This window comes from Cebus imitator, unplaced genomic scaffold (genome assembly GCF_001604975.1).
Source record: "Cebus imitator isolate Cc_AM_T3 unplaced genomic scaffold, Cebus_imitator-1.0 Scaffold403, whole genome shotgun sequence".
NCBI classification, from domain to species: Eukaryota; Metazoa; Chordata; class Mammalia; order Primates; family Cebidae; genus Cebus; species Cebus imitator.
Window position 1 is genome coordinate 403,383 of NW_016107718.1, and position 17,140 is coordinate 420,522.

Here is a 17,140-nt window from a genome sequence, read left to right on the forward strand (position 1 = left end):
AACAAGAGCGAAACTCCGTCTCAAAAAAAAAAAAAAAAAAAAAAGGAAGAAGGAAGGAGATAAAAAAATAAAAGACAGAAATAGCGACGCGCTGGTAACCTGACCCAAGTTATGCCATGTTTTTCAGCTTTAATTTGCTCTAAAGACATGGCCATTTTTATTACATTCTACGCCAGAACTGCTGGAGATTTGTGAATAAGTCCTAGGAAATTCTGTATGGAGCTGAGGTATGCAGGACAGTCAGATGCTGGGTTATATACATGTTGTTTTCTTCATTGTAAAACTTAGCTCCACTTAAATGCAAGAATGGCTATAATACCAAATTTTATGGACATTTTCTCAAACAATCCAAAATACATTTGGCCCAATCCAGCAAATAATGGGCTGGATCTACAGCCAGGCTTCTGAGCTTCTCTGTTGCAGAGAAAAAGGACATCATAAATTGTTAAAGGTGACCTAGCCTTGGTTCAGCTGAAATTCTCGTTTTCCTCTCTCCATTGGCTTTATCACCAATTACCTAATAAGCCTTATGAGCACAGCTTCTGTAATTTTTCACAAGTGCAAATGGAGAAAATGGAAAGGCTGAATCTGGTGATTGTCCTTGGTAAGCTTTCCTGTAAGTCATTCCAAGAATTCTACGCCCCTTTCCTTTTAAATTCTTTTCTTGAACATGTTCCAATCCTTCACATATGTTCTTTCTTTCTCTTCCCAATTCTGGTGCCAAGCTTCCCTGTCTATCTTTTTAGGCAATCTGGCTACTACTTCTCTCAGGGAGGAACACCTTCTTTACATTGAGCAACTGGGCATTTGAATAAACTTTTCAAACACTGAAGGATGGGTAAAAAACTTGACTTGACTTGATAAAAAGCATTTTAAAATCAAGCACAGACTGAAGATGGGTCTAAGTTAAAAGTCAGTGGGACTAATTTATTTAAATTAAGCTTGGCTACATTTTAAAAGTGAAACAAATAGAATCTGCTAAAGCAAACCTCACTATTTTACTTAATAAACGTGCCCAACAGTGGTGACTGTGCTGTGCTGGCAGGTCTGGATGCTCAAGTGGTAGCTTAAGAACAGTCTTCTGTATTTATAAGGCAGAACATTGAAAATACACACAAAATGTGGGCAGGCAGAAAAATAAAGAGATAAGAAAAAAGCAGAGTATGAATCTTTTCTGTGTCTTAAACTACAATGAATCAAATGCTAAAAAGTTTACCTGGTAGAAAAAAAGGATAAGGTGAGGAAGTCACTTACCCTCTGACCTGTGGACTCACTGATTTATCAAAAGGTCAAGTAACACATTAAAGGGAGCCACTATGAAGGACAATAATTTTGGAGGCTTAAACTTATGCTTTGTTTATAAATAATGGCATCTAAAATTATGAACAATTAAATGTACAAATTTTAAAAACATTATCACTTTCCTAGAAGACACTAATGAAGGGAGAAAAATGGAAAGCCAATGGAGTTAACAAGAGAATGTGTTAGTGGAATCCTACTTAAAGGCATCTGCTTTCTGATCTTCAGGGATAGAGAAGGAGCAGCCCCTGCTCCCAGACACGACTATGCAAGAGTTCTTATGTAATAGTTCAGTAAACATGGTAAAATTATTTGAGCCACCACCTTTGAAACTTTGAGTAAACATTTTAAAAAAACTAAATTGACAGACTCAGGAACAACAAAATCTGAAAATAATGCTTTGATAAAGTTTTTTTTATAAAAGTAAATTACTCAAACATCAAAATAAAGCCAGCTGCCTTACTGAGGAACTTAGCTGAAATGTATTTTTAAATGTTGGATTTTATTTTTAAATATAGCTTTACATTTGGGAGAAATATGTAATTACAGTAATATAGGCTCATTTAAAACATGTAGAACTTATGTAGACCACACAATCACAGATAACAATTTGAAATGACTATAAAGTTGTAATTTGTAATTTTATTTAACAACTTTTCTCCTCAATCAAAATAATCTACATTTTAGAAGATTAATATTGTAGATATCTGTATTATCATGTCTAAATTTTTCTGCCAATCATGAAAATAACTTTCCAGTTAATGTGATATATAATCAACTTGAAACCATTTCTGTATTCAAAGTGAGTGGAAAAACAACTTTTAAAAGATATTTACTCCAACTATAACTCCCATTGCTGGACTCACAATGCCCCTCTGCCTGTTTAGAAAGGCTCCCAAGATCACTTCTCTACAAATAGGAAACCTGAAAGTCAATTAGGATTATGTGTCTTTTGAAACAGTGAGCAATTGTAATTTGAAAAAAAAAAACAAGATTTCAGAATTTTCAAAGATTCTCTTTCCAAGAACCTAAGAACTCTGTAAATCTGCTTAATTATGTCTAAAGAACTTCTCTATTCTGCCTAAATCATAGATTCCTAAAATTTCTAAATTCACTTCTCTGAAACCTTATGTCAAAGTGGGTTAATTTAGAAGAGCAACTCCAATAGACAAAATAATTTGGACAAAAAAAGAATTCTCTGATGATTAATTTAGCAAATTAACCTGTTGAAATTTGTGGCTCTTAGTCATTAGAAGAGAAGGAATAACAGTCATCACTTTACATAGGCCAGAGCTGCTTATCAAGTACCCTCCTATATGAGCACAGGAATGGTGGAAGGCAGTTTTATATGAGATATTAAAACCAATTTTCCCCCCAGAGAGAACAGGTTTGACCACCAGAAACTTCTTCCAAATTAGCCAATCAATGTGAATAAATTCCCATGTGAAGCAGCTTCAATTTAAAGCCATGTGAATTTAGTGCCCTGTTTCAATTTTTTTAAATTGAAGTAATTAAAATTACTTCAATTTAGTGCTCTGTTTCTAATAATGATGGAAAGGATTTATAATAATGGTGAAAAAGGCCAAGTTAATATCCTTCCACTGGAGGATAAAAGCTCAGCCAGGATAAAAGGTAGCAACTGTTACTGTGCCCACAGGGGTGCACTGGTCTGGCTGAGCCAGGAGGAGGGGCACTGAGGACACTTATGTGGGTGGAGCCTGCAGTAAGTACCACTGATACAATTAGCCACCAGAAATATCTATCTCATTTTTTTGGTGTCTTCCCAGTTTTCATCCAACTGAGGTTGACAGTTTTACTCCAAATCCTGCTTGCTTTTCCACACCCCTTAAAAAGTGTTTCCATGGCTGAGCTGACAGTGAGGCCTGAGGATGGGAGCTGGTTAAGGATAGTCAGCTTATGTACCATTCCTCCCATGCCACTGCTTCTACCACCAGTTTTGCAGAAGAAAAGGAATCCTAAGGCTAATACAATCTACCTGGCTCCATGCTTTAAGGTAGAGAGAGCTGGAAAAAGTCTTCCCCATTTCCCTTTACTGCCCCTGTAGGGAACAATCAGACCCATAAATGTGCATGCACAGAAATGGAAAAAGACAGAGCAAGCAAAGCCATTGACGACTTTGGTACCTCTTAATTTTTTTTTTTTTTTTTTAATTAAGAACTAAGTTAAAGGTGGGTTGGAAGAGAAAGAATTTTTGATCTTCTGTCCCCTGGAAGCTACTGGCATATAAATGCCCGGGCTTTTAGAGCACTGTAAACTTAATCTCAAATATAAAAACACTAGCATATAGGAAGCAGAAAAAGTCTTACAGCAGTAGGAAAACAAAGCACTCCCTTCTGGGGCCCCTAGTGGTCATGCAGATAAGTGGGCACTGGGGGCATCTTTGTCACTGAACTTTCCCTTCCCCAAGTGGACCTCCTCAGTTTCCCCACAAGTGTACACTGTCAATCTTGCTGTAATCAACTGTACGGTTTGCCTGTTGTTTTCCCAAGGTAGCTGACTGACCTACTGCCCTCAGAGATGCCTCTTCCCACCCACTGTGTGTCAGTCTTTCTCTGCTCCTCAGGTCTGCTCCTGAATAGGGGCTAGCTGCCTCCTGCTGACTTCTTTCTCTCTGAGCCTCTGGGTTTTCTCTTTACATCTCCTTACCTACCTTCTTCCCACTGCCATTCCTTCCCACGCCCTTCCCTTGGAGCAGGCAAGCTTATCTTTCCATCTTGCAAGGGCGAGTTTCTCTCCACTGTCTGCTTCTGTCCCTCTGCCTGTGTATCTGGCTTCCCCCGTAGGGGCCTCCCACTCCGTCCTGATGCTGGTCTCTTTGCTGCAGGTGCACCTATCTGGGAGTAGCTATTGGCACATGCAGTTTTGTATTTCTCTTACCTCTCCCAGCCATTCTTGACATTTTCTCCCCAGATTTCACTGCATGTAGGAAGGTATCTTTCTCCCTGTGCCTGCACTCCTCCCTGACACCCCCTCAGCCCACCACACAAAGTCTGTGAGTGTTTTTCACCATATGCTTCACTGGTTAGTAACACAAGTGTCCTAGTATGTACACCCATGTGTCCACCTAATTCTGTAAGTGCCTTCCTAACAATATTCTCATCTCTGAGTCTCTACTGCTGTTTACAAATACCCTATCATGTGAGTCCATTTTCTATCCAAAGTGTGAAAAACTAATGCCTTCCTCTGTGTGCACACTTATATAGAAGGGGGTCTCTCTGAACACACTCTCAATGAACCCGGGTTCACACCTCTCCTGCAGCTCTGCCTTAGACTCTGCCTTCGCTCTATGTATTTAAAGTGCCTGGCACTAGTGGGAGCTCAACAGATGTCAGTTCCTTCCCCCACTTTTCGCTGAATAACTATGTGAGTCTCTGTCTCGGTGTCCTTCTGCCCTTTTTTCGTGTTTTATGAGACCAGTTGGAGTGTGCTCCTCAGTATAGAATAGGCTATTTGTCAGATGCCTGGTGGGTTCTATCTCCCTTCCGACTCTCTCCTCTCCTGTAAAACGTTACAGGTTCTCTCTTATGACATATCCCTCCCTCATGCAATGTATCCATTCAGTTTCCCTCAAAGCCATACAGTACTGCAAAACCATAAACGGTTTCCCCATGCACCCTGGTTACCGCGTCCCTTCTCGGTGACCCCTCTCTCTCTCCCACTTTTTTCCAACATGAAAGCGTTCCGGATTTGTAGTCCAATTGCACTGTACGTGCACCTATCTGAGTGAGCCTCTCTCTGTACTGGAGGGGTGTGTGTGTGTCTGTGTGTCCATGGGCTTCTCTCGGGAACGCGGGGTGAGAGGCCCGAGTCTCTGTTCGCGATGCATTATATCCTCTCCCCACCTACTGGCTCGTTCCCAGTCTACATGTCCCAGAGTCAGCCCAAGACGCCGGGAGCTTCTTCCAGTACGTTGAGCGTCCGTGAACCTCTTTTCCCCAGAACCCGATGTCTTGCTCCCAGGGATCGATAACTGTTTGTGGGTCCTCAGGTCTCTCCCCAGGGTGCTGTGTTGTTTTGTGTCCGTCCGGGACGCGGGGCGTCTCCAGGAACGCGATGCGCCTGTGTCTCGGAGTCCCTGAGAATGCAGGTGTGTCCCCTTCGCCCCGTACGCGAAGCGCCAGTGTCCTCGCCGTTCCGGTGTGCGCCTCCCCCTTACACGGAATGTCTAAGTCGCTATCTCTACTAGTACACCGTGTGCCCCTCCCAATGCGCCAAGAGCCCAAGTCCCCATCTCTTCGAGCACTTGGGGACACGCGGAGCGCCTGTGTCCCCAAGTCCCTGGGAATACATGGGGTGTCCCACCCCCACACGCGGAGCGCCTGGGTCCTGTCTCTGCTGATCCACCGTGCCTCCGTTACTGGAAAACGCGGACAGCTGGTGCCCGCACATCCTCCCTAGTTCTTTGCCCGTACGCTGCTCGCTGCCCCCCTTCCCCGCCGAGGGCAGCGTGGTCATCTCACTTCTCTTACCCGGGCCTCTCTCCCTCCTTGGGACCCAACAAGCCAGGAAATCCGCGGGCGCCGTCGGAAAGTCCCGCAGCGGCTGCGCAGCCGACCAAGGGCTGCGGCTGCCTCGGCCCCGCCACCAGGGGCCGCCCGCCTGCCCGCTTCCCAACGTCCCGGCCGGCCCGGGACCGCGGCGTCAGCCACCCTGCTCGGCCCTGCCCTGCCTGGCCACGGTGGGCGCTGACGGCGGCAGCTGCCAGCCACGGCCCCGCCGGCTCCGCACCAGGCGCACTGGCAGAGGGAGGCGCGGCTGGTCAGTGAGGGGTGCGCTCTGCCTCCCTGAGCCCAGCCAGTCGGCCGGCCGGCCCGCTCACCTTGTGGCTCTGGTAAGTCTCGAGCGCCCGGATCGCCGTCTCGGTGAGCTTCACATGCAGTACGGTGATGTTGTCCTGCCCTAGCCGTCCGCACGACAACCCATAGCGCTGCTCCTCCCGCAGGCCGGCTGCCCCCCCCGCCGCCATCTTAAACTCCCTGGGGTGCCGCCGCCGCCACCGCTCCGGCTCTAGCCTCCACTGCGGCCGCGGCTGCTTGGGCTTCTGCAGCCGCCGCCACAGCTAGGGCCATCCCGCTGCTGACGTACTGTCATATACTGCGCGCAGCCAGACCTCGGACTGCCACAGCCACCACCCTCTCCACCCTCCGGCCCCGCGCCACGCCCCGGGCTCCTCTCATTGGCCTTGTTCCCTTCAGAACCGCCCTCATTGGCCACTCTCCACTCTCACGGGGGCGGGGCCCAAAGTAGCAGGAGTTCTGCTCCTGGGACGGGACGTCCGAGAGGTAAGAGGCTGACGTCTAGGTGACGCGCCAACTTACTCATGTCTGACGTCACGTCTGGTAGTCTTGGCTTGCCGGGCATGATTGGCCAGGCTGGCTAGGGTCTCCTCTGCTAATTGGGAGTCCAAGTTGCCTGGTCTGGTTACCTGGAGTTGGAGCCCCGCCCCTGGAGGGGATAGTAGTGGAAAGTCCGAATTGGGGAAACTCGCCCTGTGTGGGTGGTCCTTGGAGAAGAGGATCTCCACCTCCAGTGTGTGAAGGGATGGCCGTAACCAAATAAGGACTTCGTTCCCCGACGGCTGCGGAAGCTGTGGAACTTGGTGTGTACGCGTTGGGGAGGACGCAGTAGGTGAACTCACTAGAGAGCTGCTCCTCAAAACTCCGAGTACCGTAGTTGAGCAAATGGGATTGGAGGAAAGCCTTCCTTGTCGTTTTACTGTAAACTTGAGATTATCGGATGCCACACACAGAGTTTATAAAAACAAAAACCCTTGAAATTAGTGAGTCGACTCTTAGCTGTAGGAGTTGTGTTAGATCTTGTGGAGCATCTTAAGGACAAAACCACGCGGGATGTGGTGGGCATGATACAATACGCCTTTCATATGGCGGGCATGGTATAATAGAGAATTGAGTTTCAAAGTCTTTCCGACGCCACGCCCTGTTGTGATTCTCTGGGATCACAACTGGTTAGGATGTTAATCTCCTTGCAAAGGACTCTAGAAGAGTAAAACTGGCATTGACCTAAATTAAACTTCGACCACTCTCATTCTCTGATTCAGTTTGGGCTCTGTCCATTTTCTTTGATAGGGCTGTGTGAAAACCTAGCTAGGGTTTAAAGGTTAAGAGAGATGGGCTGTCCAGGTTAAGCGAAGGGTTGGGGGCGTGAGGGGTGTGCACAGGCCTGGCATACTTTCCATTCCTCGGAATGCTTCCTGTGTAGGCGTGGCTAAAAGAGGAAGCCTAATCTGGAGTCCCTTTCAGGCTGTGTGTGGATAGACTGACAGATGGGTTCCTGTCAGAGGATGGATTAATTGGGTGATCAGAAACACCAGCTAAAACAAAGTATTGAAAGCTTTGAAACTGTTGAAAGGCAGTTTAAAAAAATATTATTATCTTTTTAATTGAGACGCTTGTTTTTACCCGCAGCTTATAAAACATTGTTCTTGTCTACTGGGATTCCCCGGGAAAATGTAATCCATATTTTTCATTATTTTAAATAGGATTAGGGCTATAATTCCATGTCTTTCCCTCCCAATAAATGCCTTCTCCACTGTATGGGTGCACTCCCTTTAGATTCAGACCCTCAAACATAGTAGGTGTGTAACGTGAATTACACCTACTATGGATTATCTTTCCCTGGATTAAGTGGAAGCCCCTGTCAAATCACAGGTAAACAGTTTGCAAATTGACTTAATTTCAATCCACTAAGATTGGCTAGCTGTTAAGACATGATTAACGCTTGCTAATTTCATTCACTTTAGTGATACAGTGTTATCTTAAATTAAGTAGAGAAATTAAAGCAATCATCAAATTGGATTAAAAATTTTACTCTTAGAAGGGAAATAGAGGGTTTATTACCTAGTTTTCTCAGCTTTTTAAATTAGAAACCTTATTTAAATAGTTCATTGATTTCTAACTGGACTATAGTATAAAAAGAAACCTGTACTTGAATTTTTCTTTTCTCTCTTTCTTTTTTTCTTTTTCTTTTTTCTTTTTTGCTTTGATAGTAAAGGACTGACCACATACCTAAAGCCTTAATTATTTGGGGGTGGGGGAGAAGGGAGGTTTGCCCAGACAAGTAAAACCTGTATCCCACTGCTTTTCCGGTGAATGTGGGTAAATCCCCATCCACATGATTTCCTAACTTGGCATTTCTGATGGCATCCAAGGGGGTGGGGGAGCAGTAAGGATGGTTTTCGTTGTAGTTTACAAATATTTGACCTATAGCTTCTTACTAGTAATTGATTTTTATTTGAACTGCGAGAGGAAAATTTTTCCCACGCCCTATTTTAGTGGGTAACAAATTTTTCAGGGATTTATATATTATTGTAGTGAGTTAATGTTTGTTTGTATTTTTCCCCTTTTGAGCTTTTCAACTGTGGAAGGAAATGAACAAGTACAAAGTAATATGGTAATCTAGTAGTGTCTTTGCATTGATGTCTTACAGGCATAGTATACATTATACCTGCCTGAATCAGATGGTCAAGTTATGATGCTGGTAAGGATAATTTATTTAGAGGAGGCTGATGAAAGGTGCTTTTTGGAAAGTTTGCCATTTATACATATTTTCTGTATCTTTATCTGGTTTAAATAATTAACAAATAATCATTGAATACCAGTTAAGTATAAATTGCTGTAGAGGATTTAAAAATTAAACTGTAAAGTCTCTAAAGGAATTTTTCTGTTTAAATGTGCCAAGTAAACCAGTATACTCAAAGCAAAGCAATTAGAGAATTACTAAATGCTAATTTGGTTGGTGTTGGTGATAAGCTCAAAAATTCAAAGAGAGAAGTCTGAAGAGGTTTAATGGAGGCAGTAGAACTTGAATAGCTCTTGAGGGTTGAGTAGATTCTAGGTAAGTGGAGGTGGTATAGATGGAGACAGGCCAATAAAAATGATCTTAATGCTGATTCTAGATTAACCCATTAGTTTTGTGAAGGAGGAACTGAGACCCCATTAATTTAAAAGCAAACTGCCTAGCATAATCAGGAGAGGCAGGGTTGGAATCAGTTCTTTGTGTGTCCTTCTGGTCCCTATATACCTTGAGTAGGTATGGATTAGTTTTAATAACTGAGAAGAAACCTGTTTTAAAAGACAGTTCAGTGCAGGAAGAAGGCTAAAAGGAATCTGATGCAGGGTCTGCTCCATCTCTCATGTCTAGCCTAGAATATAGTGCTGGCAAAGCATATGTGAACATCAAGGCCTTCTCTGGCCTTCAAATGCTGGGCCACCCCTCATTCCAGGTCGCTGCATATTTAATGACTGTTTCTCACATCTTTGGTGCTGAGGTCACCAATTCAGATGCCTTCAGGGACCACTGGATACCCAAATGAGTGAAAAAGGGCAGATACAATGTCATAGGGACTGAAGGTGCTGGACTGTAGCAAGCTGGGAGGGTTTAAAGGGCTCAGTGATTTCTTGGTCTAGCTGATTGTTGCCAGGTGACCATAAGGTGGCCTAGTGTTGCCATGTCTAATTTTTTTTAAAGCTGAGAAATGAAGATTTTTAATCTAAATCTCCTAATATTTATTCAGCAACACTTAAGTTAAAAATTTTAATGAACATTTTCTGGACACCGAAAAAGTTTTAAACCAAAGTTAGTCCACAGGTTTCCAGTTTTCCACATCTGCTGTAGTGACTTCCAGTGCAGAAGGGCATTCTGTCTCATACCTGTGTTAGCAGTTTTATAAGTTGTTTCTTAACCCCATCTATACAAAAAGTTAATACTTATTAATGTTTTAATATAAGGCAATGGCTTCTATTACAAAAAGAGAACATAGAACCTTATAGAGTTATGGCACAGAAGCTCTCTTGATGTAGAATTTCCAGGTAGAAAATCTTTCCCTTTTTAATTCTCTTTCCCAGTGCTGCTTACTTCCTATTGTGTTTGACCCAACCATTACACTGCTCTCCCTTCAAGACTTTGCCCAGCCATATACTAAAACCTCATTGCTTTGGACACAATTGAAGTAGAAGCTTGATAGTTTTAAAAGTGCTTCAGCAGACATTTATAGAGAATAAATTGAGATACCTATAGTTAGGGCATAGATTTTGTTATGTAAACACAGGTTTTAAGTTGAATAATTTTTATTGTATTGTGAAAATTTAAGTACAAGAAATGTTACATTGCATTGTTTATTATTAGTAGTAGTATCATTATCATCATTGCTAAATTTGGCTCTGGGTCCCCCATCTGAGTAGTGGGACAATAAATTCGCAAGTCATACAAAGGTCCCGGAATATATGGGGAGGGTTCTCTAGTCTAGGTCTATCACTGCTGGTATAATCCTTTAGAAGCTCAAGAGTTTCTTTTTAGGAAGGATTTGGGATGGAGTGCAACCTAGAGAGAAGGAAACAGAGGACCTGAATTGAAGGTGAGTTTGCATAGCAAACATACCGTACTTATGTTGTGTGTTTATATGGGGGCAGGGTGAAGCGTGGCCCTGATGGGGATTATGAGAAGGGAGGGCTGAAACTCCCTAGCCATGTAATATGATGATGGACTATGTCCACATGATTTTCTGAATCACTTATCTGAGAACTTTGCTGAAACTGGCAGCCTTGGGGTACCAGCTTCCTTCTCCAGGCATATATTTACTGAAGTACTAAAAGGACACTGGACTTGGGCTGTATCTTTCCTGGGGTTGGCCACCTCTGCTTCTTCCCAGGATTAGAAGATGATATCCCATCTCTGGACATCTACCTCTACACTTTTGGTCTGCAAAGCTCCTTTCTCTTTCTAGAACAGCCTGGTTATTTTTTAAAAATTGTGATCTGGAAGTGAGGAAAGTCCCTTCTTTCCATTGCTATCCTACCCTCCAATTCAAAGCCCTTTTTCACTTAGTGGGGCTTAGTAGAAGGCTACATGGTCAGGGCTACTCTCCTTTCACATGCAGGTTAGCTTCCTAAGACAGAGATACTCAGTCTTTATTACTACCTTTATAGCTTTTTTTCTCCTTCTGTTCCTTGCCTTTCTCTATTAAGAGGTGTCTCTAGGAACTTATATGTCCTTTTGAGGCAAAAGGACTCAGATTTGATTCCCCTACACACCAAGAAAATTCTCCCCTTTTTTCCTTATAGAAGAAAATGTCCTGTCCACAGGACTGAACTATGTCCAGCATAGTGACCAAAGTGGCCACTCTCCCACATGATAATTGTTTTATGGCTATTCAGGGTAGTGCAAAGTGTGCTGAAAGATATCATACAGCCTCTGAAAAGGAGAAGAGTGGTAAAGAGTGACCTAACAACTCTTACCACTTCCATGCTGTTTTGTACTAAAAAGGGGCACATGTATTTCTGAAAAAACTGAGGAGTTAGGAAGACATGGGGTGGGAAGGGAATGTCTGTTAAGCCTTTTACTTTTAAACAGGTTAATAATGGACCAAATGCCATCAGCCTCAAGAATGATTTTGGTAATTAATAATAGCTTATTCTTGTTAGGTGCAGGTGTGTGATACTTTAGTCCCAGATACTCAGGAGGCTGAGGCAGAAGGATTCTTTGAGTCCAGCCGCTCCAAGCTGTAGTCCACTATGATCCTTCCTGTGAATAGTTACTGCATTCCAGCCCAGACAATGTAGTGAGACTCTATCTCTAAAATAAATAAGTAAATTGATATAGTTTGGCTGTGTCCCCACCAAATCTCATCCTGAATTATAGTTCCTATAATCACCACTTGTTGTGGAGGGACCCAGTGGGAGGTAATTGAATCATAGGGACAGTTACCCCCATGCTACTGTTCTTGTGATAGTGAATGAGTTCTCACAAGATCTGATGGTTTTATAAGGAGCTTTTCCCTCTTCCTTCTTCTCCTTGCTGCCATCATATGAAGAAGGACATGTTTCCTTCCCCTTCCATCATGATTGTTAGTTTCTGAGGTCTCCCCATGCTGAACTGTGAGTCAATTAAAACTCTTACCTTTATAATTTACCCAGTCTTGGGTATGTCTTTATTAGCAGTGTGAGAACGGACTAATACATAAATTAAAAAGCTTATTCTTGATGGGGCTTTGAAGTTTCAAAGCAATTTAATTACATTATCTCTGAATTTTCTCTGTAACTCTGAGGTAGCCATTTTTTAATACTGTAGTTACCTTTTAGGTAACTGAGGCTCAGATGGAGTATGTATCACCCACTTGATAAGTGACAGAGCCAGGCTAGAACCTGAGATTTTCTTTTCCAAATCTACCATATCTACCTTTGAAAAAGGCTCTAAGGTCTGAGGAATTATAACGAATGTGTCAGGTTATCACATTATGAAATTAAAAATGAGAAAACAGTCAGTTTTACTTCCTTGGACAGATTGGGGGTTGGTTTTTTGGTTGGTCTTGAAAGAAAGACTTAAGTCATTTGAATCACTCTCTCCACACAAACAACAAATAGCCTTCTAAATAGCAACAAGGCAAATAAAATGATCCATTCAGCTTTGGTTTATTATAGCTAGCATATTGACTTTAATGCGATTTATGAAAGTTAATTATGTTTTTATGTGTGGCATATATAATTTGTGATATAATAGAACCCTTGGTATAACAAATATACACAGTGCCTAGGTGTCCATTTGAAAAGCTCAGATTATGATTTTAAATTATTATAAAGATTTACAGTTGTTATATCTTTGCTTTTATTGCATGTTGTTTATATCTGTGGTTTATTTACTAATGAATCTTTGGTCAAAAACACATCCCCAATAATATCACTTTTCCCATATACCTCTCACTTTATGACATGGTTTCCAGAACATGTCATGCCAAAAAGTAGAGAAGAAATATGTCACACATGTGGACACAGAAGACTTTTTTGTTTTGACTTGGAGAATTAGAATTGTAGCCATAGCTGATTTCATTTTATTCTCAATCATCTGTTTATTCAAGTATCATATTTATCATCTTTGACCTTTGCATTTGTTATGGCCTCCGATATTGGGAATGCTTGCTTTTGCTTTGGATTTTGGAAAGTTAGGAACTAATATGACCCTTATAGGTTAGAATACTTACAGAATTCGAAACAAGCAATATAGTCTAGTAGAGGATGTAAGAGGTAAAGGTAAGGCCTACTAGGTGAGATGCACTATGCAGGGACTAATTCAGTGATGTAGGAGTTCTGGATTGTGAGAACATATTCAGCTCAGGGTGCTGGGAAAAGCTCCATGGAAGAGCTAGAATTGGGATGTCAAAGTTTTCTAGCTGTGATAATGGGAGTATTAAAATATTCTGGCCGGGCGCGGTGGCTCAAGCCTGTAATCCCAGCACTTTGGGAGGCCGAGGCGGGTGGATCACGAGGTCAAGAGATCGAGACCATCCTGGTCAGCACGGTGAAACCCCGTCTCTACTAAAAATACAAAAAGTTAGCTGGGCATGGTGATGCGTGCCTGTAATCCCAGCTACTCAGGAGGCTGAGGCAGGAGAATTGCCTGAACCCAGGAGGCGGAGGTTGCGGTGAGCCGAGATCGGGCCATTGCACTCCAGCCTGGGTAACATGAGTGAAACTCCGTCTCAAAAAAAATAAAATAAAATAAAATAAAATATTCTAAGTTTAAGGATCTTATGAGCTATCATAAGATGTTTTGGGGGAAAGACAGTAATCTGTTTTCGCAGGAATACGTGGTGCCTGAAGGTGATTGTGGCAGATGGAGCCAATAAAGATGGACTGGGGACAGATTGTGAGGAGAGCTTTTAGTACTGGGTTAAGGAATGTGGACTTCTATCTGTAAGCAATGGGGAACTGTTGGAGTCTTCTGACTAGGAAGTGACACGATCTAATCTCTATGTTAGGACCATTCAGGTGACAAAAGTGTGAGTAATAGATTGGAATGGGTTCACTGTTGTAGGCAGTTATTAGGAAGTCTGAAGGCATCTTGACTTGGAAAGTAAAGGGAACAAAAGAGATTACTGTGGAGAAAGTAAGCAGGGAGACCAATGATCAGAGGAGGGTCTGGTCATTTTGGAATTTGAAATAAGGTACTACCAGTGGAGGGGGAGCGATAGTGACAAAAGAGAGCAGAGTTAGGAGGCAAAAAGTAACAAGGCCCTGTACTAGGGTATTAATAATGGGAATGGAGAAAAGGAGAAGAATATTATGGCTCTATCAAGATAGAGTTGGCTGATTTGCAAGCTCTATTTGAGTTTGAGAGGCAAGTGAGCATGAGGAATTAAAAATAACTATTAGCTTCAAGCTTGGTTTTCTAAAAGATAATATAATATGAAAAGAAACAAGGAAGTCAGGAGAAAGACCTTGTTTAGGTTAGAGGTATCAGTGGATTAAATGTTTGGCAGGCATTTGAAAATGTGAGTGTTAGGCCTCAGAGTCAACCCATTGAGTGATAACAGAGATTTGGAATTGGGCAAGTTTTCTGAGGGAGGTTATGAGGGAAGAGGATAAGAAAAGAAAGAATTGGGGAATATTCCCAAACTCATGCCCACTTTAATGCCTACACACTTCCTTCTTATCTAGAATTATGACTATGGTGGGCCACTTTTACTGACACAGGTATCTTATGCCTGCGAAATGTTTGCATGTATCCATGTGTATGTTTCCAAGATTTTCACTCTCAGTTACGTGCATTCACACGTTTTTTTTTTTTTTTTTTTGGAGTGAAGGAAAAAGCTATGGAATTAATAACTACTCCTTAGGCATTGTACTTATTCAGTGTCCGCCCATGTTGATTTGTTGACCTTGTTTACCTTACTCATTGGGAATGGCAGAAGGCAGGTGGCCGTTCAGTGTTATAGACAGTTATTGCAAAGCCTGAAGACACTTTGATCTGGAAAGTAAAGGGAACAAAACAGATTACTAGGGAGAAAATAAGCAGAGAGGTCAATGATCAGAAGAGGCTCTGTGTCATTTGGGAATTTGAAATAGGGTTCTACCAGTGTAAATAATGAACGATGTGAAGCATAAAGGATAATTTGCAACAAGCATTTAATGAAAGAGCATAGCTTTTGGTAGTAGCCACAGACTGAATAAAATTTGTTGAGTGTGCACCGAATATTATCTGTTCTAAATGACTCAAAATTTCAGTTTGATCCTAGGGAATATTATGCAACTGGAAAAGGAAAGGAATACATTTATCTCTGAGAGCTGATATTATTGCATAGTACTAATAGAGATAAGGCCACTTTCAAATTGTTATAGCAAATGAACTTCAATGAAGACTAATGAACAGAAATGTGTTTAATAACATGTGATCTGATTTTAGAGGCTGAGTATTAACTGAGAACAAGGAGAACTACCCCCTGTTTCTGATTCTGTCCCTCTAATCTTTGCCTTGAATAAGTCACTCATGTATAAAATGATTCTGGATAATTTAAAAGCATAAAGTATTTGGATTGTCATATTTCTCTACAATATTTCTCAACCTAACTAGCACAAAAATATAAGAAGTATAAGGTATAATTTGATTTGCTTACAAAAAGCATATTAGCCTCTAATCAGGATTATCCACATTTCTCAAAAACAGCAGTTCATAATGTCGGTGATCTGTTGTGACCGTGACCCCTGATGAGCATACTTCCCTAAGTAGATTCTGACTTGGTTTATTGACCAAGTATATTTGCCTCATTTTTAGGTTCCTGAATCTTTTTTTTTTTTTTAAGTTTCTATCTTGCATTTTTAAAATTATCCTGTATTTTACACACTCATTGTAAGCATATAGGTTTGCAAAGATTAATTAAATGTAATTTTTGTATATTTGCCAAAACAGAAGCATGGTATTGGAAATGTACTTTAAAAATAGAAAATTTGAAGGCACTTTTGAGTTTGCAATGACAATTATCCCAGAAAATATACTATACAATATTTAAGTGTTAGCTCAGGTGTCTTTTCAGATATTTTGTCCTTTTAAAAAAATGAGTTGCTTTCATATTAAGGTTTGATCATTTTTATATTATCTAGATATATGATTCAAAAACATTTTCCCACAGTCCCTGGCATATTTTTTCTTTCTCTTAAAGTATCCTTTGCAGAGCAAAAACAACTTTTTGATTTTGATGAAATCCAGTTTATCAATTTTTTTTCCTTGTACGGATCATGGTTTTGGTGTTATATCTAAAATTTCTTCACCTATCTCAAGGTTACAAATATTTTCCTATACATTTTCTTCTAAGTGTTTTACATTTACATTTAAGTTTATGGCCCAGTTTAAGTTAATTTTTTATTAGCACAAGTACATTTCTTTACTAACCAAAGGGATGATCCTAATTAAACCAGCACTTTAAAATAATTGCACATAAGATACTTGTGGAGATTTGCTTGTTAAACTGAGCTTGTTCATTCTCTCAGCTAATTACTTTCCAAAGTGATGATAGAATTTTTATTCTACTTTTTCGTAGAGCTAAGTACAGGTGACATTGTTCAGGATGCAGACTGCCATTAATTTCCCATTTTTTAAATGTTCTTGTTATTGTGCTTTCCTTTCCTTTCCATTCCTGATGTTGAACCAATGTGCCATATGTGAAGTTGCGGACAGTCTGAATTTTTCTGCTATAAGCTGTAGTTTCTTCAAACTTCTCCCCCAGGGTACAAGAGAACTGTGCTAGTTTCAGAGTGCTCTCAGTTTTTATGGTGGTTTTTGCTGTCACAAGAGATGTTACAATCTGGTCTGGCGATTGTATGCATTTTTCATAGAACTATTCCCACTCCTAGTTCCATCGTGTATTTATCAAAGCATTTGCTGTCCACTAGATGCTATTGTCTTTCCAGCTGCTGAATGGTAGCCAGCATGGGTGTGCAAGCCGAGCAGGTTCCGGCTCAGGGGTTGGGGTAGGATATTGAGCCAGGTTTTTTGTATAAGGTGTGAGATATGTGTCTAAGGTGATTTTTTGGCA

General features: G+C 41.4%; 1 protein-coding gene and 1 pseudogene across 1 annotated transcript in view; both read right to left on the bottom strand.

The window, feature by feature from the left end:
- ELL2 (elongation factor for RNA polymerase II 2) overlaps positions 1 to 6,637 on the bottom strand; it is a 76,181-nt gene extending 69,544 nt beyond the window's left edge. The window contains exon 1 of the mRNA XM_017508861.2: positions 6,140 to 6,637. Within this exon, the coding sequence (XP_017364350.1) occupies positions 6,140 to 6,286 (147 nt within the window). The 5' untranslated portion in view covers positions 6,287 to 6,637. The remainder of the gene's footprint in view (positions 1 to 6,139) is intronic.
- Positions 6,638 to 16,626: 9,989 nt separating this feature from the next.
- Positions 16,627 to 17,036, bottom strand: LOC108289435 (annotated as a pseudogene).
- Positions 17,037 to 17,140: the final 104 nt, after the last annotated feature.